Below are 24,969 nucleotides of genomic sequence, written 5' to 3' on the forward strand. Positions count from 1 at the left end.
CCCTCCCCCCTCCCCCAGCCGCCTTGTGCAAAGATGGCTGCACCGTGAGCGCAGAGGAGGAGGAGGCGGCGGCGGCGGCGGCGAGAGAGCGAGCACCCAGCGCCCGCACCCACCCCGGGGCCGCCCGGGACGCCCCTTCTGAGCGCGCGCTTCCCCCTTCTCTCTTGCAAGCGCCGGGGCAAAGGCGGAGACAGCGGGGTCCCTCCTCCCCCCTTCCCTCTAGAGGGAACCCCCCTTCCCCCCTCCTTGGCTCGGTGGCTGCACCCCCTCCCTTGCCCGCCCCTCCGCCCCTGCCCCCTCCCTCCCCCGCCCGGGGCCTTCCCGGGCCTTCCGCGGCAGCAAAGAAAAATAGAGAGACAGAGAGACAGAGAGAGAGAGAAGGGAAAAAAAGAAGCAGCGGAGGGAGCGGCGGCGGAGGAGAGCGCGCGCGCGCCCCCTCCCTCCCTCCCTCCCTCCCCCTCCCCCCAATTTCCACCGCGGCCAATTCATGGACAGGAACTACCCCAGCGCCGGCTTCGGGGACCCGCTCGGCGCCGGGGCGGGATGGAGTTACGAGAGGTCAGCGAAAGCTAGGTAAGGAGCCGAGGGTGGCCTGGAGGAAGGGGCCAAAGGGTGGGGGCCAAACTGGCCCGGGCCGGGCCCGCCCGGCGACGCGTGCATCGCAAACTCCCCTCCGGCTTGCAAGGGAGCGGCCTTCCTCGGTTTGCAACAACGCCGCCGCCCCAGTTTGCAAATTGCAAACTCCGCCAAAGCCAGCTCCGGCATGCAAAGGGAGAGATGCAGCGGGAAAATGGGGGTGCAAAACAATTTTGGAAGGAAAGGCCTTGGGAAGGTGGGAGGGACTGGCGAAGCAAGGCCTGGATTTCCCCCATCCTTGGATTCCCCGCTTGCTGACCCCTCCCCCCCGCGCCCCACGCTCTGCTCTTGCAAAGGTGGCAAGGAAAGGAGAATTAGAAAGCAGACCTGGGGGGCGCGCCCCCCCTCCCAGGTCCCATTGTTCCGGGACTGCGTGAGGCCGCGCGACTCGGGGGCCCCCCCGAAATTCCGCGCGCATAGTGGGCACGGGGCCCCGCCCCCTTCCTAAGCTGGGTTTCTGAGTGTGTAAGGGGGGGTCCTGGTATCTGAGACACGCCCCCTTTAATTCGCCACCCCCAAAGGCAGAGAGAATCCTAGTTTATGGCGAGGGGTGGAGTGTTTGACCTCTCTGAGTCTGGGCCATGGATTGGGGCCGTTGCATGGGAAGATTAGGGTGTGTGGTTGTGTGTGTGTGTGAGCGTGGACTCTGTGCGTGCGTAGTTGGCAGCCTGTTCACCTGCGAATCTGCCCCTTTCCTCCTGTTTATTTGTGTCGCGGCATCACTCTTCACCTGCCAGGAACCATCCTCTCCCCACACACCTGGGTTTCCCGGCTTGGCTGGGCATGACCACACGTGTGTTAGTTCCATGTGGGACCCTTCGCTCTGTATCTTTCCTTCCCCACGGGTGAGCTGGATACTCTGCACACATACTTGGCTTTGCTTGGGCGCATGCATTTGAACCTCAACCCCGGGGAATGGACGGTGTTCATGTTCGCACTTGTACCTGGTACTTTCCTATCCCCTCCCCATCCCACATCCCTGCCCTTTGGGGAACAATCTGCCTCTTGCTCCGGATTGACTTTGCACCACCCCATGAGGTTCAGGGCCTAAGTGTTCCCACGTGTCTGCAGAAGAGGCGGCGTCCATGCACAGCTCTGGGGTAGGCCCCAGGGCCTTGTGTCAAGGGACTGTGGGGTAGTAGGTCCACATTTTCCTCTGACTCTAAACCCTTTCTGTTTGTCTCATCCTCGTGCATGTGTGTTTGTAAACGTGAGACTGTCTGGGCTCTATTTACTGGAGCTCAGGGCTCTTTACTGCTACTGGGGCTCGAGTGGGGACCATTTCGATGCCTCTGTAGTTGGGCACCCCGATTCCCTTCTCTTTCCTTTAGGGCCCAACGTTCCTGGGATAATCCCCCACTCAGCTGGAAGATTCCCCTCAACTCCCCGGGGTATTGCTGAGTTCCCTTCTCCGAGGGCAGTTTCGGAGGATACCCTAACATATTCCCCTTCCCCCCAGCTTGGTCTATGGCAGCTCCAGGACCTCGCACCCCGAGACGGACATCTTACACCGCCAGGCCTACGCGGCCCCCCACCCACTGCAAAGCTATGCCACCAACCACCACCCGGCAGGTACGGCCCCCGTCCCGCCCCGCCTGGGCTGGCCCTCCCGTCCGAGGCAGCTGATTGGCTGCTGAAAGTTCCACCCCTCCTAATTGGCCTTGCCCTGCGTCCTGGCCCACCCCTTGATACCCCTCCTCTGATTGGTTGGTCTGAGGCTGCTTAATTTCACGCCGGATTCGTCCGCCTCGGTCTCTGGCCCGCCTCTTTCGCTCCAATTGGCTTCATCCCCACAGCCCCGGAATCCCACCTTCTCTTCCAGGCTTTTCCGCCTCTCCAGCCCACCCCAATCACTTCCCTCTGGACTTGCCCATTCTCTTGGTTCCTAGGTTTTCTGAATTCTTTTCTCCTGATTCCCATTCTTTGTGATTGGCTCTGACTTTTTGGACCTCCCCCTTTTCCTTAAGATTTGCCTACGGTACTACCTTATTCTCCCGCTGTGGCCCTGCTTCTAACGCTTCTGATTGGTTCCCTTCCTCTGACCTAGCCGCCCTCCTTCCTAGATGGACCTGCTAAGAGACTGTGTAGTCCAATTTGATCCTTGACTTTTGTAGATGGCTCTTTTCCTTTTTTTCTTTCCATGTTTTTTTTTTCTGGATCCTCTCACTTTGACTCAACCCCTTTTAACGTTTTCTCTGGTTCTTCCCAGTGGCTCCAGTCATCCCATTCCTTACCCTTGCTGGAATTGCCCAAATCCTTTGGTTTCCCCCCACACCCCATAATGATTCCCTGCCCTTTCGCTCCCACTTCCTTCACTTCTGCATTTTTCAATTCCTTTGTCTACCTTTCTCTTTCTGGGCTCCCTGCCCTTAGGATTGCATTGCACCACATCCTGCTTACTGTCTTCTTAGCTTGTCTCTGCCCACTTTCTTCTCTTTGAATCTTCCCCTTTTTTTCTCTCTAACCCCTTTCCTGACCCAACTTGCCTTTGGCCTCTTCTTTTCCCTTTCATCCCAGCCCTATCCCCCTACCTAGCTGACTCTACCACCCTGTTCCTGGCCAGGCCTCTCTGGACTCTTCGACACTGGCCTTCACCACGCGGGCTCAGCAGGGCCTGACGCCTCCGTCATGAACCTCATCTCGGCCCTGGAGTCCCGGGGTCCCCAGCCTGGCCCCTCTGCCTCCTCTCTCCTCTCCCAGTTCCGCAGTCCTTCCTGGCAAACAGGTAAGCTCATTGCCAGCTCAGGAGGGCCGGGGTGGGTTTGTGGTCCACCCTGGTTTGTGGTCCACCCTGACCTACAGTCTCCTCCATCATCCCCAGCCATGCATACGCCAGGCCCCACGGAGCTCTTCATCTCAGGCGCCCTGCCGGGTTCCAGCACCTTTCCATCCTCCTCTGCCCTGTCGGCCTACCAGCACCCGGCTTCCTTCGGCAGCCGCCCCTTCCCAGTGCCCTCATCCCTCAGCCTCCAGGACCCCCCATTCAGTCCCCCAGCTAATGGGCTCCTGTCCCCTCATGACGTGCTGCACCTGAAGCCCTCGCAGGCACCCACGGTGCCCTCTTCGCTAGGCTTTGAGCGTCTGGCGGGGGGCGGTGTCCTGGGGCCCGCTGGTCTTGGCCCGGCCCAGACCCCTCCTTACCGCCCTGGCCCCCCAGACCCACCTCCACCTCCCCGCCACCTCCCAACTCAGTTCAACCTGCTGGCTTCCTCTTCTGCTGCTGCCGCCGCCGCCGAGCAATCCTCCCCACAGCTCTACAACTTCTCGGGTGCTGCCCCGGGCCCACCGCCACCCGAGCGGGCCCTTCCCCGCCAGGACACCGTCATCAAGCACTACCAGCGACCAGCCAGTGCCCAGCCCCCACCGCCCCCGCCACCAGCCCATGCCCTCCAGCACTACCTGAGCTGTGGAGGCAGCTACCCTTCCATGGGTCATCGGGCCAACCTGGCCTGCAGCCCCCTGGGCGGTGGGGAGCCCTCCCCAGGCGCCGGTGAGCCTAGCAAGGCTGGGCCAAGTGGAGCCACAGCAGGGGCATCGGGCCGGGCCGCGGGCCCTGAGGCAGCTGGAGGAGGTGGGGCAGGGGGTGGCGGCGGAGGTTACCGCCCCATTATTCAATCACCTGGTTATAAGACAGGCAAAGGTGGTTATGGAGCAGCTGCAGGTGGTGCCAACAGGCCCCCACCACCCCGTTCGACCGCCACACCCAAATGCCAGAGCCTGGGTGGGCCAGCAGCAGCCTATGGCACTGGGAAGGCCTCTGGGGCTGGCGGGGCGGGAGGCCAGGCTTATTCCCCTGGTCAGCCCCAGGGGCTTTTAGGACCCCAGGCCTATGGGCAGGGGTTTGGAGGGGGTCAAGCACAGGACTTGAGCAAAGGCCCTAGTTACTCAGGACCCCCACAGCCCCCCAGCGGCCCCGCGCCTCCTGGCCTAGCCACATGTCAGAGCTACTCCCCCGACCAGCTGCAGGGCCAGCTGTATGGGGTGCAGGGTGAGCCATACCCAGGGCCAGCTGCCCACTCCCAGGGGCTGCCCACGGCCAGCCCCTCACTCAGCTACAGTACTGGGCATTCCCCAGCACTCTCAGGCCACGGGGGTGGCTGGGGACCCAGCTCTCTGGGGGGCGGCGGGGAGGCCAGTCCTTCTCACATCATCCGCCCACTGCAGTCGCCACCTGCCCCCGGCCGCCAGCCTGGAGTCGGCTCGCCGGGAGCCCCTGGCAAATACCTGAGCTCTGTCCTGTCCTCAGCCCCATTCCTGGCACCCCCAGGAGCCGGCAGCTATGCAGGCGGAGCAGGTGGCTACAAGGGCAAGGGAGATGGCTCAGAGCTGCTGGCAGGCCCCGGGGGGCCTCCTGCTGAGCGAACAGAGGATGAGGAATTCCTCATCCAGCACCTCCTACAGGCGCCCAGCCCCCCGCGGACCTCAGGGGCAGGTGGCTTGGTGGGTGAAGATGGGGCGGCAGATGCCTCTAAGGGACTTGGGGGGAGTGGTGGGGCTGGGGGTCCCCCGGGCACACCCTACGAGCTGGCCAAGGAAGACCCCCAGAGGTACCATCTGCAGAGTGTCATCCGTACCAGTGCCAGCCTCGATGAGGGTGCCACGGCAGCCCTGGAGCTAGGGCTGGGGAGGCTGAAGGAGAAGAAGAAAGGGCCAGAAAGGGGTGGCGAGACCCCTGAGGGGTTGGCCACCTCAGTTGTCCACTATGGGGCAGGTGCCAAGGAGCTGGGTGCCTTTCTCCAAAAGAGCCCCCCACCCCCACCTCCCACGGCCCAGCCTGCCCAGCCCACCCCCCATGGTCTCCTCCTGGAGGCCGGGGGTCCTGACCTCCCACTGGTGCTGCCTCCACCTCCCCCCCAATTGCTTCCCTCCGTCCTTAGCCATGCCCCCAGCCCATCTTCCAGCACCCCCAAAGTTGGTGTCCATCTCCTTGAGCCAGCCACCCGTGATGGGGCGCCTCAGCCCCCCCCGCCACCTCCCCCACCCCCACCACCCATGCCTCTCCAGCTCGAGGCCCATCTCCGCAGTCATGGGCTGGAGCCAGGAGCCCCCAGCCCCCGTCTGCGACCCGAGGAGAGCCTGGAGCCACCAGGGACCATGCAGGAATTGCTTGGGGCCCTGGAGCCGCTGCCTCCTGGGCCTGGTGACACTGGTGTAGGCCCACCTAACACCGAGGGCAAGGATCCCTCGAGTGCCTACCGCAGCCCCAGCCCACAAGGCACCAAGGCCCCCCGCTTCGTGCCACTCACCTCCATTTGCTTCCCTGATTCCTTGCTCCAAGACGAGGAGCGCAGCTTCTTCCCCACCATGGAGGAGATGTTTGGTGGAGGGGCGGCAGATGACTATAGCAAGGCCGGGCCACCTGAGGACGAAGGCGATCCCAAGGGGGGGACCGGACCACCTCCAGGTCCGCCTGCCTATGATCCCTATGGCCCTTACTGCTCTAGTCGGGCATCTGGAGCTGGGCCTGAGACGCCGGGCTTGGGCCTGGACCCCAACAAGCCGCCTGAGCTGCCCTCCACGGTCAACGCTGAGCCTCTGGGCTTGATCCAGAGTGGGCCACACCAGGCAGCCCCACCACCTCCGCCACCCCCTCCACCACCTGCCTCAGAGCCCAAGGGAGGCCTGACCTCACCCATCTTCTGCTCTACCAAGCCAAAGAAGCTGCTCAAGACGTCTTCCTTCCACCTGCTGCGGCGCCGTGACCCCCCCTTTCAGACGCCCAAGAAGCTGTACGCCCAGGAGTATGAGTTTGAGGCTGACGAGGATAAGGCAGATGTGCCCGCTGACATCCGCCTGAACCCCCGGCGTCTGCCTGACCTGGTATCCAGCTGCCGCTCCCGCCCGGCCCTCTCACCACTGGGCGATATCGACTTCTGTCCACCCAACCCTGGCCCCGATGGCCCCCGGCGCCGGGGCCGCAAGCCCACCAAGGCCAAGCGCGATGGCCCACCCCGGCCCCGAGGGAGGCCCCGGATCCGCCCGCTGGAGGTGCCCACCACTGGTGGGCCAGCTTCGGCCTCCACGCCCAGCGATGTGGCCAAGAAACCGCGGGGTCGGGGCCGTGGCCGGGGCAGGAAGGCTGAGGAAGCAGGGGGCACCCGGCTGGAGCCCCTGAAGCCACTTAAGGTGAGGGCAACTGGGGCCACATTGGAGGTTTTTGGGTATGATGGGGGATATGGTTTATGTTTCCAAAACCTGTGAGGAAATGAACCGAGGGGCTGGAATTCCAGGGTTCATCTGTTGGGGAGATCTGAGAATTGAAACCAGGGTCTAGAGGTGGGCAAGGGGCTGGAACTTGGGTTCTTAGGTCCTAGATCCTAAAGGACTAGTGATTGGGGGTCCTCGATTCCTGCGTCTTTTGGGAAGAGGATCTGGAGCCCTGGACTCTGGGCTGTGAGCAAGGAGAGGTTAGTGAATAATGAGTAAGGGACTCTAGTCCAATCATTCTGGATTCTGAGAGAAGGGGTCGGTGGGCTTGAGTTCTAGGATTCTGTAGGCTGAGAATCTGGGAATTTGGACTTTAGGGTCTTAAGTGAGTTGGGGCTAGGGGTCCTGCCTTCTGAATCTGAGGGAGGAGGGGACTTGAGGCCCCAGACTCATGGGCCCTGACTCCCCACTGCCCCCATATCTAGATCAAGTTGTCTGTGCCCAAGGCTGGCGAGGGTCTGGGAGTCTCATCAGGCGACACCATATCAGGCACTGACCACAACAGCTTGGATTCAAGCCTGACTCGGGAGAAGATTGAGGCCAAGATCAAGGAGGTGGAGGAAAAGCAGCCGGAGATGAAGTCTGGCTTCATGGCCTCCTTCCTGGACTTCCTCAAGTCAGGCAAGCGCCACCCACCGCTCTACCAGGCAGGCCTGACGCCCCCGCTTAGTCCCCCCAAGAGCGTGCCACCCTCTGTGCCGGCCCGAGGCCTACAGCCCCAGCCCCCCACGGCCCCCACCGTGCCACACCCCCCACCCGCTGGCACCTTTGGGCTTGGGGGCGCATTGGAGGCCGCTGAGAGTGAGGGGCTGGGGCTGGGCTGTCCTTCGCCCTGTAAGCGGCTGGACGAGGAGCTGAAGCGGAACCTTGAGACACTGCCCTCCTTCTCCTCGGATGAGGAAGACTCTGTCGCCAAGAACCGGGACCTGCAGGAGAGCATCTCCTCTGCCATCTCTGCCCTTGACGACCCGCCCCTCGCCGGGCCTAAGGACACCTCCACCCCTGACGGGCCTCCCCTGACTGCTGAGGCTGCAGTCCCGGGGCCACCCCCTCTTCCGGGGCTCCCCAGTGCCAGCAGTAATGGCACGCCTGGTAAGCTCTGGGAAGATGTTCCCAGGGCAGGGCGGGGCTTTCCTGTTATTTGGGACACCAGTATGATTGAGCAGAGTATGCAGTATGTAAGGGACACTGTTTGCGTTCGATGATGTAGATTTGCATATTTACGGAGATAACTTCCTGATGAGAGCAAACAAGTGTTTTGAGAAAGCGGCATCTTTTTCTAATTTGCCCACACATGCTAAGTGGACTGGCAGGGGCCCCAAAGAGGGCACTGGGGAATGCTGGGGGACAAGGCAGTTTATAAGTGACGGAGACAGGTGGGTAATGGGGTACTCGGGGAGCTTTTAAAACTGGTGAGGGATCCAGGGTGTGAGAAGGGCTCTGGGAGTTAGTGAGGTGTGATGAAAGAAAGTTTTCCGGGGGGCAGAGAGAGACTTGGGGAGGAGAGTTTAAAGAGAGACAGGAACACTGACTAGTCAGGTCTTATGGGGGGCAGGAGGGAAAGGTTGGGGGTATGGTCGAGTCTGGATGGGGTTCTGTCCTTAGGCTTCTGACAAAATTTAAGGGGCTTTGATGAGGGAACAGAGGCATTGAGGGATGGAAGGAGGTTTGGAGGAGGGCATTGGGGGTTGTAGAATGGTGGGAAACAGAGTGAGAAAATGAGAAGGTGTGACGCTGAAGGGAAGAGATGAGGAACACCAGAGGGTTCTAAGCAGAGTGCAGGTTCTATTGTAATGAGTGAGACAGCGCGCCTTGGAAGGATCTGGAGGATTCCTAAGGACAGAAGGATGGAGAAGAAGCAGTTTTAGTAATCAGGAGAGATTTCAAGGTGTTAGACGGGGTGTTAATAAAAACCCATGAGAGGAGAAAGAAGGGCATTCATTACTGCGAGAATGGAGAACAGGCCAAGGAAAGACAGGGAAGGGCTCGGATGGAGGAAGACGAGACCCCTGAGCAGAAAACAAGGAGGTAGAGGCACAGAGGGGATGATTTTAGAATTAGGAGGAACATTAAGGAAAGAGAGGGCATGGAGTCAACAAAGAGACATTTCAGGATTAAAGTGGGTATTAGGATGCGAGATGGATTTCTCGCGGCTCAGAGTAGGGCTGGAGCTGGGAAGGAGTCTCCCAAAGGGACTCTGGCGTGGCAGAGAGCTATAGGGATTGAATGGTGATAAGGGGCAGAGGGGCCATTCGCACAGGAAGGGGCATTCCGATTCAGAAGCAAGAGAAGAGGTGCTAGGGATGGTGAATGGAAACATGGGAACTCGGAGGCACATCAGGGCAGGGCAAGGAGCTTTGTAGGGGTCTCCTGGACATGGTGAGGGGGCCGGGGAGCGACCCATTGGGCAATGGTATTGGGACACGGAACTACCCTGAGAGATGGGGCCTTTGGAGGCCGGGGGGGGGATAGCAAGGAACATAGCGTGTCTGGGGAGGAAGGCTGATGAGGACATTGGAGAGAAGTTAAAGGGGCGTGATCTTCCTGTGGTGGCTGGGGACAGGGATGGGTATTGAAGATGAGTGAGGGGACAAAACAGGTGAGCAGGGTCAGACAAGCTTTAAAGGAGGAGCAAGGGCAATGGAAGAGGAATAAGGGGAGATGAAGGGGGACTTGGGACAGAGATGGGGGGTGGCTGAAGACTCAGTTGGATCAGGAGGGATGCTGGGGTGCAGGATGGGAAGAGGGGTGTGTGGGAACCCCCTGAGGAGACTGGGAAAGGGGTGGGGACTTGAGGGATGTGCAGGGATGTTGACCAGCAGGTGGAAGCTCTGGGAGATGGTGTAGGGGGTTCCAGCCCTGACGATCCTCTCACCCCCAGAGCCCCCACTGCTGGAAGAGAAGCCCCCACCCTCTCCGCCACCTGCCCCGACGCCCCAGCCGCCACCCCCGCCGCCAGCCCTGCCCTCGCCTCCCCCTCTGGTGGCTCCAGTGCCCAGCTCGCCACCTCCGCCACCTCCACCGGCCCTGCCTTCACCGCCCCCGCCAGCCACCGCCATCCTGGAGGAGCCCGCTGCCCCATCCCCCGAGGACCCCGAGCCGCCTGACGCCCGGCCCCTGCACTTGGCCAAGAAGCAGGAGACAGCAGCGGTGTGTGGGGAGACAGATGAGGAGGCTGGCGAGAGCGGCGGGGAGGGCATCTTCCGTGAACGTGATGAGTTTGTCATCCGTGCAGAGGACATCCCTTCCCTCAAGGTGAGTCCCCTGCGTGTGCCCTGCATGGGCCCGATGGATTTGGTCGCTTGAGTATTCAGCACCTGGAGGATGACAGGCCAGTGCTGGGACTGCAGGTGCAGTAATGGCTAAGAGAAGCCATCAGAAGTGGTAGAGATGGCTTGCTGGAGCAGTGGAGGACATGCCAGCCTCTCAGATGTTATTTGTGTGTACATTGCCTATATTATATATAAGACAAAGCGATTGTTAACCGTTTATTGCAGATATTCAGGGTTATAGTAAGGAGCAAAGCAAATGAGGGTCTGGTCTTATGGACCTTCTAATTTGATGGCACAAGCCGAGAGAGAGAGCTTTTGTGATTTGTGCCTAATGGTGAAAATATGAGTTAACATACCTATGAATACACATACGTCACCTGTAAATGTCATGATAGCCAATGGTTTGGGAATGCTTGTATGTCTGGCACATCCTAAACATATTATGCAGATCAGCCCATTCACTACTTCCACTTACTTCACACCACAGATTGGGAAACTCTGCCCCCCTGGGCCAAACGCTGCCCATTGCCTGTTTTTACAAAGTTTTATTGGTACACAGCTACGCCCCTTCATTTACATATCATGTGGCAGCTTTCTCCTTATGATGGCAGAGTGGGGTTGTTTCCGCAGAGCTGGCCCACAAAGCCAAAAATATTTCCTATCTGCCCTGTTACAGATAAAGTTTGCTGGCCTCTGCTGTACTGGGTTCTTTGGACAGGTAGAACTGGATCAGAGGATTAATGAAAGTGTTTGACAAGGGTAGGTGACATCAGACGCCTGTGTAGTGCTTCTTGCAGGTCATGAGGCAGAGCGAGTACTTGGAAGGTCAGCAAGCCATTATCACCCTGATGGTGACACCGAAGGCTAAGGACATTCTCCATATTAGTCGCTGTCACTGACTAGGTATTGACTATGGGGAACTGTGTTCAGCCCTTGATGGATGTTATCACAGTTTAGTTTAATCTTAGGTGGTGTTTCTTCTAAAGTACAGATGGAGAAATTGTGAGGTGAATTAATTATAAGGATAGTGACTATTATTACACTTTTTATTAAGTGTGTTTTGTGAGATGAATTTAATATGGTGCAGAGCAAGCAGGATAATAGGACTGTATATACCCATTACTCAGCTTCCACCATCGAGACCTCCTGGCTTGTCCTGCTTCTTCTCCACTCTGGCATATTCTACCCCCCTGCCCCACCCTACCAACCCCAGACATCATCTTTTCACTCATACTTTATCATCTTTTTAGTATGACATTTGATCCATGCAAAAGAACAGTCGTAAGAGATACATGTTATAATGCAAAATGCTGGAATGAACATTCATGTCCATCAACACCCAGCCAGCAACCAGAACATGCCCAATGCCTCAAGTCTCAGGTGTCTGTCCACTCTCTGACCAGTCCTTCTGTGTCTTCCGCAGTCATACTCACTCCCATAGTGTCCTTTGTACATTATTTCATTTTAACTTTACGACTTCAGAGACTGAATTGGCCAATCAGCCTGGGACAGGCAAGGAAGATGTTGAACAAACAGCAATGATCATTATGGAATGGCTACTGACTCCTCAGGGGACAGGACTTGGAGCACGTCACAGTTGAAATTGTGTTTGATCTTTTTTTCCCCTTTAATTGTAATCTATATGTCCTACAAAGTTGATGGTTTTAACCACTTTTAAGTGTACTGCTTAGTGTCATTAAGTATAGTCACACTGTTGTGTAACCACCACCACCCTTTGTCTCCAGGTTATATCTTTATAATTACCTTCTTTTATAGGGATTATTATCCCCATTTTACAGGGAAGGAAATTGAGGCTCAGAGCGGTAAAATAGCCTTCCCAGGCTTTCACAGCTGGGACCCATTCCCAACTTTGCTTGTGCCACCCCCACTTCTACCCCCCGCCCCCACATACACACCGGAACCAGTGTTCTCGGCATCAGATGCAACCATTTTCTGTTAGTCTATCAAACACTGACAATGAGAGCAGCCAGTGCTGCTGGGCAGCCAGCACTGGGACAAACGAACGGGGCTCTGGGGCAGGGACTGTGACTCCCAATTTACAGATGAGGAAGTTCACGTTCAGAGAGAGGGAATCATTCTGCTGGTGGATGCTGAGCCAGGATTGGAGCCAGGATTGGAGCCAGGGCCATATGATACCACCTCCCAGCTGGCACAGGGCAGGGGAGGGGACCGGGCAAGGACTCAGATGCTTAAAATACAACACGAGTGTGCGTTATAATGGGGGACACAGCCCCGGGACTGAGCCACCAGAACAGATGTTGGGGACTCATTCCTGTGCCTGGAACCAGGGCAGGCTGGTGGTATGGTTATTGAGAACCCGGCATTGCCTTTAACCTGACTGGCTTGGATCTCTGCCACTTTTGAGTTGGACTGGTGTCGAACATTCCTGAGCCTCAGTTTTCTCATCTATAAAATAGGACTGATAATATTAGTACTTCCTTCATGCAGCGTGAGGACTGGGGCAATATGGTTTGTCCACTGCTCTGACTGTGTGGGGTACATAGAGGATGCCCTATAAACTTTGCTTCAGTTATTCATCTCGGTGATATTGGGCAAATCTCTGGTGGAGAGCTTGGCAAAGATTTTCTGTAAAGGGCCAGATAGTAAATATTGTAGGCTTTGCAGACCACTTAGGGTCTCTGCCACATATTCTGTTTTTTTTTCTATTTTCTTTTTTACAGTCTTTTAAAAACGTAGAAACCATTCTTAGCTCTTAGATCTATAAAAATGGGCCATGGGCCAGAGTTTGTCCTAGAACAATGACAGTCCAATAGAAATATCATATGGCCATATACATCATTCTTGGATCCGCATTTTTAAAAAGTTAAAAGACGAATGAGATTAGGCCCAGGAATGTCTGTTCTTTAACCTAGCATATCTAAAAATATCATTTAATCATGTAATCAGTATAGAAAAAGTTAATGAGATGTTTTACAAATTTCTTTTTTGCATTCCAAGTCTTGTGAGTGTATTTTACACTCATAGAGCATATCGATTCAGATCAGCTGCATTTCAAGTGCCATGTGTGCTGGGGGGATGCTGAACTGGCCAGTACAGAGTTAGCCTGCACTCGGCTTCAGCCTCCGCATCTAGAATATGGGAGTGATGATATTAACCCCCAGTTCTTGGGGATGTTGAAGATTTAGCAGGATATAAACTCTGAGCATGTAAAGGTTTGTTGGATGGCGAAAAGTATGAGGAGGACAGTCCAGGCAGAAAGAACAATCTGTGCAAAGGGCCTGTGGTTAGGGAGAGCATGACATGTTTGTGATGTGCAGGGATGCAAGGGGTTGAATGGCTGGACAGTCAGCACCAACGCTGGGAAGGTGGGCGGGGGCCAGATCATCCTGGGGTGAGATCACAGGGCACCTGCTGGAAACTCTGCTCTGGTTGTCTGGCCACTGCTAGAGCCCCTGGCCAGCACGAATGTGGCTGGGGCGGTGTCTGGTCCTGATGACAGTCTGGCCACTGCCTCAGTTCTGTGACAGTGACTTCTCTGTTAGTGGACCTGCAGCTTTCTTCCTAACACCAGGCTGGGTGCTTCTAGCTTACTCACATCCTGCTGCTTACTGCCCTTGTCTCAGCTTGTCACAGTTCACATTCCCAGAAGAGAATCTGATTGGTCCAGCTCAGCATTTCGGGTTAAGATGAGGTTTGTGATTTGGCTGTTCATTGGCTGTACCTGGTCAGCTCTCCTCCAGTCAGCTCTGTGGCAGGGACTGTGGGTGGGCCAACTTCCCTAGTAAGTAGAAGTGGGTGTGGTTGATGGTATGTTTGACATGAGGAGAGGCAGGAAGGACTTGGCTTTGGGACTATCTGGCCCTGGTTGAGGAGTTGGCAAGGATGATTGCCAGGTAGGTGATTGGGTCTGATGACTGGGGGGATGCTGGGGATCCTGGGAGGAAGAGTTACTTGGGGGAAGATGTCAAGCCCAATTGGGATGTGGTGAGCCCAGGGGCCTGTGTGCAGCTAGAGAATCAGCCGGCCCCTTAAAGAACGCAAATCAGCAGTTGGAGGAGACAGGTGGAGGTGGTCTCCCCTGGCTGGGGCGATGCTCTGGTGGATTTCTCAAAGGTTTCTGAGAACTACAACAGGATGTATCCTATTCACATTGAGAGGGAAAAGGCACCCCTGGTGGGGGACCCTGCATGTGCAAAAGCCTGGAGATCAGAAAGTCTGGGGCTTGATTGCTGAGCTTTGAGGGGTCTGCATGGTACGCTGGGCAGAGCCAGGAGAAATGAGAGGAAACTGAGACACAGTCTGTCTGTGCAATGCTATGGAATCTGCGTTGGGGGCCCTGGAAGGTTTTGGAGCAGGGCAGGATGTAAATGGACTTTTTAAAGTCCTTGAAAAGGATTTGAAATGGACTTTTCAATCCTTGCGCCTCTGGGAGCCAGGAGGGCAGACTGAGAACCGTGGTATCCAGGAGGAAGGCACTTGGAGTTGGGACACCTCCATTCCTCTCTTTATTTTTCCTCACTCTTGTATGAGACTTCAGGCAAGAGCTTTTTGGACCTCATTTTCATCAGATTATTCTAACCTCTTTGTGTTCCATTGGTTGATCTAAGGGACACGAAAAATCATGGATGTGAAAGCAGTTGACCCAAAACCAAGAGTAGTTAGCCAATACCTGGCATACAGGCTTCAATGTTGCAGCTGTGGCCAGTGGCAGACATCACTAATTGATCCCAGCATTTGCTCCCGCGGAGCCTAGTACTCAGGGCAGCCATGATCAATCCATTGGAGTTATCATCTGAATTCTGTTTTATTACTTGACGATTCTCTGAATGAAGGGACTGCCCCTTATTCGTCTCTTGGTTATCACAATGCCCGGTGCACGTTTCCCTCTATGTTCTTTCTCTTTACTTATCTGTTCCTGTCAGTTGCTCTCTTCTAGAGCCATGGGTATCATATGCTTTCCATGGCAGCCCTCGTCTTCACCCAGGCACTCATGGAAGGGGACATGGTCCTTCCAGCACTCATTTAGGTGTCACTTCTTCCAGGAAGCATTCTTGGATTCAGATTAAGTTCAGGGTCCTTCTATCGTGTTTCCCCGAAAATGAGACCTAGCCGGACCATCAGCTCTAATGTGTCTTTTGGAGCAAAAATTAATATATGAGACTCGGTCTTATTTTAATATGATATAAGACTGGGTAATAATATAATATAATATAATATCCTGTCTTATTTTAATATAAGATCGGGTCTTATATTAATTTTTGCTCCAAAAGACGCATTAGAGCTGATGGTCCGGCTCGGTCTTATTTTCGAGGAAACACGGTAGGCTTCACCATTAGCACATTTGTTACTTGTGCTGTTATTTTTTGTGCCATGCCTGGGATCAGATCAGAGGCTGGGTCTGACTCACAGCCATCAGTTCCCAGCCAGGGGCACACACCCCTCGGCGAGGGGGGAGGGTCTGAGCATTGTCAGGGGAGTGGAGATGGGGGAACTTTTCTTGCACCACGTCCTGCCCTACTATGGATAGGCTGATGAAATAAATGATCTCAGGTAACCTGTCACCTGTCTGTTCTTGGCATAAGCCACAAGCTCACCCTGCTTTGTTTATTTGCTTGTCTCTCTTGTTATCTCTGTAATGAAGACCCCATAAAAGGCTTTGTCGATCTCGTTCACTGCTGTACCCCAGGGCCCAACATGGTACCTAGAAAATGATGGGTCGGTGCTCAGGTTTTGTCATTGCTTTGAGTTATGTGGGAGACTTGTTACCATCACACAGTAAATCTATATAGCTGAAACCCTGTAGCCCAAGAATGAACGGCTGGATTGAATCATTGGCTAAGCCGTAGGAGGACAGGGCCAGACTCCAGCTGCATCCCCAGGACTTAGAACATCATGAGGCCAAAAGATAGCTGTCAGCTGGATATTCGTTGATCCTTATTCATGATGAAGCCTTTTCTCTGAGGGGGTGTAGAGGGAGTTCAGAGGGCCAGGAATTGGGGGGGTAGGGACAGAAATTGGGGCTGACCCTGCCAGCCTCGCTGTGCTCCTCCTCAGCTGGCGTTGCAGACGGGGCGTGAGCCCCCACCCATCTGGCGAGTCCAGAAGGCCCTGCTACAGAAATTCACCCCCGAGATCAAGGACGGGCAACGGCAGTTTTGTGCCACCAGTAATGTAAGCCTGCAGAGGGCAGCGAGGACTTGGGTCCGGGTGGGGGGTCTGGAAGCCAGGGTCCCCCTCACACATGGCTCTGATTCACCCTTGGTCTAAGGTGTGTCCAGCTGCGGTGGTGGCCCAGGGTGGGTTGGGAATCTTGGGTGTTGGGCCGCCTGGGGAGGGGGGTAGCGAAGGAGTTCCATGTGTGCCCTGTTCCCTCCACAGTATTTGGGATATTTTGGGGATGCAAAAAACCGGTACCAGCGCCTTTATGTAAAGTTCCTGGAAAACGTGAACAAGAAGGATTACGTGAGGGTCTGTGCTCGGAAACCCTGGCACCGGCCCCCGGTGCCTGTCAGGTACCATGGGGAGTGGCGGTCAGGTGATAGGGCCGACAGGCAAGGGGATGAAACACATAAGAGGGGAAATAGAGTCAAGGGGAGGGGACAGAGGGCATGGGCTAGAAAGAGAGAGAGAGGGAGAGAGAGCCCCTGAGGTGGGGGGATAGAGACATGGAGGGTGGGGGACAAAGACCAAGAGAAAGATGGAGACAGGCCCAGAGTAGGGGGGACAGAGACGCAGACAAAGAAAACAGCACCTTGGTGTGAGAGAAGCTTGTTCTGTGCTTAGAGCTATGGGCTAGTCGGGGGTGGGGAGGGGTCCCAAGGAGGAGACCTTGGGTTTCTTGGGAGCTGCTGACTGTGATCTCCTCTGTGTATGCCCCTGTCCAGACGCTCCGGGCAGGCCAAGGGCCCTGCATCAGCCGGGGGCAGCTCTGCTCCTCCCCCCAAGGCCCCAGCACCACCTTCTAAGCCTGAGACCCCTGACAAGACGACATCTGAAAAGCCCCCAGAGCAGATACCTGAAACGGTCGTGCCTGAGCCCCCTGTCCCTGAGAAGCCGTCCCCACCACGGCCTGTTGAAAAGGAAAAGGAGAAGGAGCGAGTGACACGTGGGGAGCGGCCGCTGCGCGGTGAGCGGGGCACAGGCGGGCGGCAGACACGGCCTGAGCGGAGCCTCACCACAGGACAGCCTGCTACCTCCCGACTGCCCAAGGCCCGGCCCACCAAGGTGAAGGCTGAGCCACCCCCCAAGAAGAGGAAGAAGTGGCTAAAGGAGGCAGCAGGCAATGCCTCAGCAGGCGGGGGCCCACCAGGCAGCTCTTCGGACTCAGAGTCATCCCCCGGAGTGCCCAGCGAGGATGGTGAGGCCCTTGGCAGCCACAGAGCTGGGGGCGAGGCTTGGGGAAGTGACTGGGGCCTTCAGAAGGAGGCATGGGTGAGGGCAGTCTGGAGGGCTCCAGGTAGTGTCAGCAAGACAGTAACAGTAATAATAAGTCAAGTGAAAATACTATCAATAGCTAACAATTATGTGGCACCTAACTATATGACAAACTGTCCTCTTAAGTTTTTTATGCATATTAACTTGTATAATTTTCACAGTAGTCCTAGGAAGTAGATACTACTATTATCCTTATATACAGCTGAGGAAACTGAGGCACCAAGAGAGTGCAGCATAGCTGGGATGTGGCATCCCGCCCAAGTTGGAATGCAGCCAGCAGAGCCTCAGGCTCCAATAATCAGCACTGTACTGTTTTGTCTCAGAATAGGCAAGGTCTGAGGGCTGAGAAAGATGGGGGACCAGCATTTATCCTTGAGGCCCAGAGAGAGTGGTGTTCCTCGTGACTTGCTGGGCAACTCCAGAAAAGGGGCATCACCTCTTTGTGCCTTAATGACCTCACCTGTACAATGGGTTAATAATAGATAAAGCACATAGGAGGGTATTTTCCCTCCATAGTAGGCATCAGATGTAAGCTCCATTGCTTAGAATGATGTCTGGTTTATGATGACAGCAACAACAAAAATATATATACGTACACATATGTAAAATAAATATAACGGCCAACATATTAAGTGCTTTCCGGGTACCAGGCATCATTTTAAGCATTTTACACATGGCTCATTTTATCTTTACATAAACCCTGTGAGGTAGATGCTATAGGATTACCTTTCATTTTAAAGATGAGAAAACAGGCACTGGGAGGTGACATAACTTGCTCAAGGTCACACTGTTGGTTATAGTGCAGGGGTACCTGTTTTAATAGGGACTATAAACATATAAATAGTCAAATGAGAGATGGAATTCTCTCAGACAAAGCCCTGATGTATGTGGGAAGGTCATGATGAATAAGAGGCTCTTCTCAAGGTTGTCCAGGTTCCCAGTTTCTTTTCCTCTTGTTGCTCTGCCATCCCCCAGTTATGCTGTCCTCAACCACATGGTCAGAGGTAGCCCAGCAGCCCCATAGGTACAGTCCTGCCAGTAGGAAGGGCAGGGAAATGGCTCCTCATTCCTTTTAAGTGCTAGCTCTGTGTGGGAGTGGCCTACAGTCTGACTTCTCATATCCCATTAGCCAGAACTAGTCATGTGGCCAAACCTAGCTGCAAGGGAGCCTGGGAAATGTAGTCTTTTAACTGGGCAGGCCGTGCTGAATCAGGCCAGGTGGAAGCAGTTGAAGCTGGGACAAAAAAGTACGGCAAAGGAGGAGGTTTACCAAAGACGGAGATTTGCAGGTCTTTCCTTCTCTGGCACTCAATTTGTTTTTCTTTTTTCTCAAACAAGTTTACACATCTAATTCACATACCGTATATGTCACCTATTTAAAATGTGTAATTCACTGGCTTTTAGTATAGTCATAGATTATGCTCATCTCAGCGATCAATTTTAGAACATTTTTCATTACCCCAAAAAGAAAACTTGCAGCCTTTGGCTATTACTCCCCTTTCTGTCCTCTCCCCAGCTCTAAGCAACCAGTAATGTACTATTTCTATGGATTTGCCTATCCTGGACATTTCGTATAAGTGAAATCATACAAAATGTAGTCCTTTGTGATTGGCTTCATTTAGTGTAATGTTTTTGACGTTCATCCGTGTTGTAACATCTACCGTGTTTCCCTGAAAATAAGACCTAGCTGGACAATCAGCTCTAATGCGTCTTTTGTTGCAAAAATTAATATAAGACCCGGTCTTATTTTACTATAATATAAAACCAGGTCTATATAATATGATATAATGTAAGACCAGGTCTTACATTAATTTTTGCTCCAAAAGACGCATTAGAGCTGATTGTCCGGCTAGGTCTTATTTTCGGGGAAACACGGTATCAGTGCTCCATTCCTTTTGGCTGAATAATATTCTTTTGTATAAATACGTCACATTCTGTTTATCCATTCACCAATTGATGGACATTTGGGTTGTTTTTACTGTTTGGCTATTGTGAGTAATGCTGCTATGAATATATGTGGACAGCCATGAATTTTCTCAGCCAGGGAAATGGGGGAACTGAACTCTACACTATTAGGGTAACATTTCCCCTGCCAAGGGTCAGTATCTTTCTCTGGGTCTGTGTCTGTCTCCCCTTGCCAATTTGACCAGGAACCCATCCAGGGCAGGATGAGTCTGACTTACGTTGGGATGCCCTGACGGCTTCACCCAGCCCCGGAGGCCTCAGAAACAGTCCTCTTGCTTGTGTAAGACCAGCCACCCTGGTCCACGTGCTTGAAGCTGATGCTCTCTCCTCTCTCATATTCACAATGAAAGTTCTAGAAAGAAGCTACAGTGTTGTCCTCGCTCCCTCTTCCTTTAGTTTACTCTGAGCCAGCTTCCTCAGCCCTTTCTGAAATTGTATATTGAGCTTCTGTGGGGTCCCAGCAAGAACAAAATAGACAAAAATATGTGTCCTCATGGGAGCTCCAAAGTCTAGCCAGGGGAGTCAATCAGATAAATATGTTATGTAATAGAATACAAAGCAATATGAAAAACCATCAGTGTAAGGTTGGGGAGGATTAAAGGCAGTTAAGAAAAATAAATCCAGTAAAGGGTTATCCAGGCAGCATACTGAGTGATGTTTTCAGGGAAGGGAGGGAGTTGGGAAAGGCTTCTGGAAATGACATTGGAGCAGAGATCTGAACACATCGGGGTCATGTGACTTTGGGGGAGAGAACATTCCAGGCTGGGCGTGTCTGAGGATCAGGAAGGAGGCCAGTGGCTGGAGTGAGTAAGAGGAGAGGGTGAGAAGTGAGGACGGAGAAGGAACAGGAGAAGATCTTAGAGCAACAAGGGGCCTGGGGCTTTGTGGCCCCACTGGTAGGATTTTACCCTGAACAAGACAGGAGCCATAGGTGGATTTGGGCTGAGGTCTAACAGGGTCTGACTCCCATGGCCAAGTAGTCTCTTCAGCCCCTTGAAACAGTGTCACCAAGGACCCTCCATGTGGATAAATCAAGTGGACATTTCTCATACTTCTTCCTTAGGGACATTTTGGGGCCTTCACATGGCCCTCCTGCTTCGCTTTTCTCCCCGACGCTCCTTGGGTTTCTTGTGGGTGTCCCTCAAGTCCTGTCCTTGGCCTTGTTGCTTCTCATTCTCTACCTCTCACTTGGCAGGCTTCCACAACTGTCCAGTGAGCCTCAGGCTTGTTCTTTCCCCTGGCCACCCTCCAGGCCTTCCCTGCAAACCCCCTCCCTCCAGTTCCCACTGAGCTCCTTGTCCTAGATTCCCTATCTCAGGGACAGCCCCACTGGCTACCCAGTCACCAGGCCAAACCCTCCAGGCACCACCCTTTGCTCTCTCACCTCCACAGCTTGGAAGCCCCCATCCCTACCCCTCCTGCCCTGACTGCCCCATCCCCTCTGCTCTTTCCCACAGCCCTGGCCCTCCTGCTCTCTTGGTCTCTATATCCTGTACTTGCTGCCCTGCTCCAGCCTCCTTCTCTCTTATCTGGTCCATTGTCCTGACCTCTGCTCTCACCCATCCAGTCTGTCCCCCACATGGCCTCAGAGGGGTCTTTCACACACATCCTCACACCTTCCCTTTTCACAGTCCTCCCATGGCTCCTTGGTGCCCTCCAGGAAAAGCCCTTACTCTTTCCGTCTCTTCCTGGAGGCCCTGCGTGGTCTGGTCTGCACTGATATGTGCATGTCCTATCTCTTCCCTCAATCTTGCCCTTTGTGATCTAATCTCTCTAACTTGATTCACGGGTTTGGAAACCAACTATGCTGCTTCTCTAGACTTTATTGAAGCTGCACTGAACTAGTCAAACATGAAGTTAACTGGTCTGGAATGCTCTTTCCTATCACTCAAAACTCACTTCTTGTGCGACCTTGAACAAGCCTTCCCGGACTTGCCAGGCTGCGCTCATCACTGCCTGTGATCTGCCATTAGATCACGTTGAACTGGTGCTTGTCAGTCTTCCCCAGCGGACTTGGGCCTCTGGGAGAACAGGGAGTTCTCTCTAGGTCCTTGGTGCTTAGAACACTCTCTGTTACACAGGCAGCCTCAGAAGAAGTGGGGATAATGAGTTCATGTCCCATTTTTTCCCCCCCAGAGCGGGCAGTCCCCGGGCGTCTGCTGAAGACCCGGGCGATGCGGGAGATGTACCGAAGCTACGTGGAGATGCTGGTGAGCACAGCACTCGACCCGGACATGATCCAGGCCCTGGAGGACACGCATGGTGAGCTCAGGCCTGGGTGAAAAGGACCCAACCCTTTCTTTGCCCCAGTGCCTCATGGCGCTGTGGCTCTTCTGACACCCCCTTCCTCATCTTTCAGATGAGCTGTACCTACCGCCCATGCGGAAGATCGATGGCCTCCTGAATGAGCACAAAAAGAAAGTCCTGAAGCGGCTGTCGCTGAGCCCAGCCCTGCAGGTGCTTAGGGGGGCTCAGCAGGAGGTGTCTGGGTCCCAGAGATCAGGCATGGAGGAGACATGCACATATCAGCCACTGTGGTGGTCCCTGAAAGCATCTGGAGGGGGCAGTCATTGGGAGGGTTGGGCTTGGCCAGCAGGTAAGTTGAGGGCAGACCTGTCAAGAGGGGTCTCTGCATTGCCAGGAGCCCTGTAGGCCCAGAAGGAGGGGAGCTAGGACGGTGTGGAGGGGTCGTGAAGGTCAGAGGTGGGCTGTTGGGAAGGCACCGCAGAGTGTGGTTATGGAGGGCAAGTTTGGGGCCTGCACCCAGTGCTCGCTTGGATTCTGATGGCTTCTCCGTTTACATACTGAAGGCTCTTAGAATCTCCGTAAGTCACCTATGTAATTTCCCTCTGGAATGGCCTAGGGTTCTGGGATGGAATGTTAGGGCGGCTCTAGGAGTTCTGGGATAGATGTAAATCTGACTTCTGAGAATTCTGATATGGTAGTGTGTTGCTAAGAATTTGGGGTTAGAATGCTAGGGTGACTCAATCCTGGAATGGAATGTTGGTTGACCCTGAAAATTCTGAGGAGGCATTAGTCTAATTCTGAGAATTCTAGGATGGATTTTAGGCTAGCTATGTTGGGATGTTAGTCCAATTCAGAAAGTAGGGGACAAAATGTCAATGTAGTTCTAGAACTTTGGGTGGGATGCTAGGATGACTCTTGAGAATTCTGGAATTGACTGTTAAGTCTGCCTCTGAGAAATCTGAGTAGGATGTCACGCTAGAGTTAAGAATTCCATGACAACACAGGTACATCTCATTTAATCACACTTCACAGATACTGCATTTTTTCCAAACTGAAGCCAAGACCCTCCACCAGCAAAATATTACAACTTGTAAAGGCTCAGAGGATGGTTAGCATTTTTAGCAATAAAATATTTTGTAACGAAAGAATGGCCGTTGTATTTTTAGACAGACTGTTACTGCACACTTAATAAACTATAGTATAGTTTAAACATAACTTTTATGTGCATTGGGAAACCAAAACTTGTGTGAGCCCTTTATTGTGCTGTTTGCTTTGTTGTGGTCTGGGACCAAGCCTGCGATACCTGTGAGATGTGCCTGTAGAAGGGTGCTGCAGGCCTGAGGATTATGGGAGGGAATGTTAGTTAGTCTGGCACTGGTGATTCTGGATTTTAGGCTGACTCTTATTAATGGAATTTTTTTGAGTCCTGGGCCAGGCCGAAAAGCCCATGTGTAAGGGTCACCAAACAGGCTTAGGCTCCTATGTCCTTTGAGGAGAGCAAGACTTCTGAGTTTCTCTTGATCTGCAGCCTGGAGGAAACTGAGGCATCTGCTGACTTGGGGAACTTGAGAACTGGGTGGTGGGTTTGGGGCGTGTGGGACCAGGAAGGTGTCCCCACTGACTCATTGTCCTCCCACAGGACGCCCTGCACACGTTCCCTCAGCTGCAAGTAGAGCAGAGTGGGGAGGGCTCCCCTGAGGAGGGGGCCGTACGGCTGCGGCCTGCTGGGGAACCCTACAACCGGAAGACGCTCAGCAAACTCAAGAGGAGCGTGGTCCGAGCCCAGGTGGGGCCAGGAGGGGTGGGGTGGGCAGGGTGAGGGGAGGGGGCCTTCCCAGTGCTGGGCGTGGGCCTGAGGCTTCACCCCATCTGCTCAGGAGTTCAAGGTTGAGCTGGACAAGTCCGGATACTACACGCTGTACCACTCACTCCACCACTATAAGTACCACACCTTCCTGCGTTGCCGGGACCAGGTGAGTCTACCTGCATCAAACATTGCCCAATGGTTCTGCCCCTCTCAGGCTCTTGCCTGGACCCAGGATTCTGGGCCCCCAGCCCCCTCTCCCTGGGACTCTGATCTCTAGGCTTCCTACCTCCTCCCACTCCCATGCCCTGGTGGCTACCTACCCCAGCTCCATGTTTAATCCCTACAGACCCTGGCCATCGAGGGCGGTGCTGAAGACCTGGGCCAGGAGGAGGTGGTCCAGCAGTGCATGCGGAACCAGCCGTGGCTGGAACAGCTCTTCGACTCCTTCAGTGACCTGCTGGCCCAAGCACAGGCCCACAGCCGCTGTGGCTGACCACACCCTGGCCTGGGGGCTGCCACTTCCTCCATTGAACCGAGAATTGGGACAGAACTGTGTCCTTAGGCGCTAACCCCCAGGCCTTGTCGCCAGGGAAGGGAAGGGGGTCACTGGTCAGGGTGTGTCCATGCTGCCCCCACAGGGCAGGGTTCAGAGTTCGACTCCCCCCCCTCCCAAGTCTCTCCACTCCCTCCCCATTCCTTCCACTGTCCGGTGTACAGAGAAATTATTTATATATATGTATAAATGTCTATTTAGTAACAGTTCCCACCCCCATTGCTCCACCCCCCCCCATGGCCATAGCCCCTGCCCCCTCCACCTTGTACATAATGTATAGGAAAAGTCTATGTATGGTTGAAGGGGGGCGGGGCGGCTTCCGAGAGCTGGGGGACCCCTCCCCCCAAGCCCCCCTTATAGGCCAAGATCTTTGCTAAAGGCCATTCCCTCCCCAGGGCATTCGGCTTCGGGTGGGAGGGGGAAAACGCATCTTGTTAATTATTTTTAATCTTATTTATTGTACATACCTGGGGCGGGGGGCTGGGAGGTGGAGGGGGAAGAAGGGTCCCCTCCCTTTGCCCCTCCCACTCCTTTTCTACTGCGATTTGTCTGTGTCTCCCCCCAACACACACACCGCCCCCATCCCATTGTCGTCTGGATGTGGTTCTATTTTTTATCGGTCTCCCCTCCCCTCCTTCCTCTCTCTAACCCCTCTGCTCCCACCTCCCCACCACCCGTTGTCTCTTGCTCTTTCTTGGGCTTCTGTACAACTCAACTTGTACACACTGTGTACACACAACCAGCCAAACGAAAACCCAACGGCAAACACTTTATCAGCCGGCTGGAGTGGCTCTGTCCTGCGGCGTCTGGGTAGCCCTGGGGTGGCATGGGCACAGGGTCTGGAAATGGAAGGTGGATTTTGTGGA

At 54.4% G+C, this 24,969-nt stretch overlaps 1 protein-coding gene across 1 annotated transcript; it reads left to right on the forward strand.

The window, feature by feature from the left end:
* The first annotated feature begins 5 nt into the window (after positions 1-5).
* PRR12 (proline rich 12) lies at positions 6-24,876 on the forward strand. Its single transcript, XM_033128096.1, has 14 exons — positions 6-573; positions 2,096-2,208; positions 3,200-3,361; positions 3,458-6,762; positions 7,269-7,935; positions 9,725-10,098; positions 16,152-16,268; positions 16,476-16,609; positions 16,982-17,454; positions 21,633-21,758; positions 21,856-21,953; positions 23,383-23,529; positions 23,621-23,716; positions 23,897-24,876. The coding sequence occupies exons 1-14, from the start codon at positions 488-490 to the stop codon at positions 24,041-24,043; spliced, it is 6,045 nt and encodes a 2,014-aa protein (XP_032983987.1). The 5' UTR covers positions 6-487; the 3' UTR covers positions 24,044-24,876.
* The last annotated feature ends 93 nt before the right edge of the window (positions 24,877-24,969 follow it).

Source organism: Rhinolophus ferrumequinum, chromosome 15, assembly GCF_004115265.2.
Source record: "Rhinolophus ferrumequinum isolate MPI-CBG mRhiFer1 chromosome 15, mRhiFer1_v1.p, whole genome shotgun sequence".
NCBI lineage: Eukaryota > Metazoa > Chordata > Mammalia > Chiroptera > Rhinolophidae > Rhinolophus > Rhinolophus ferrumequinum.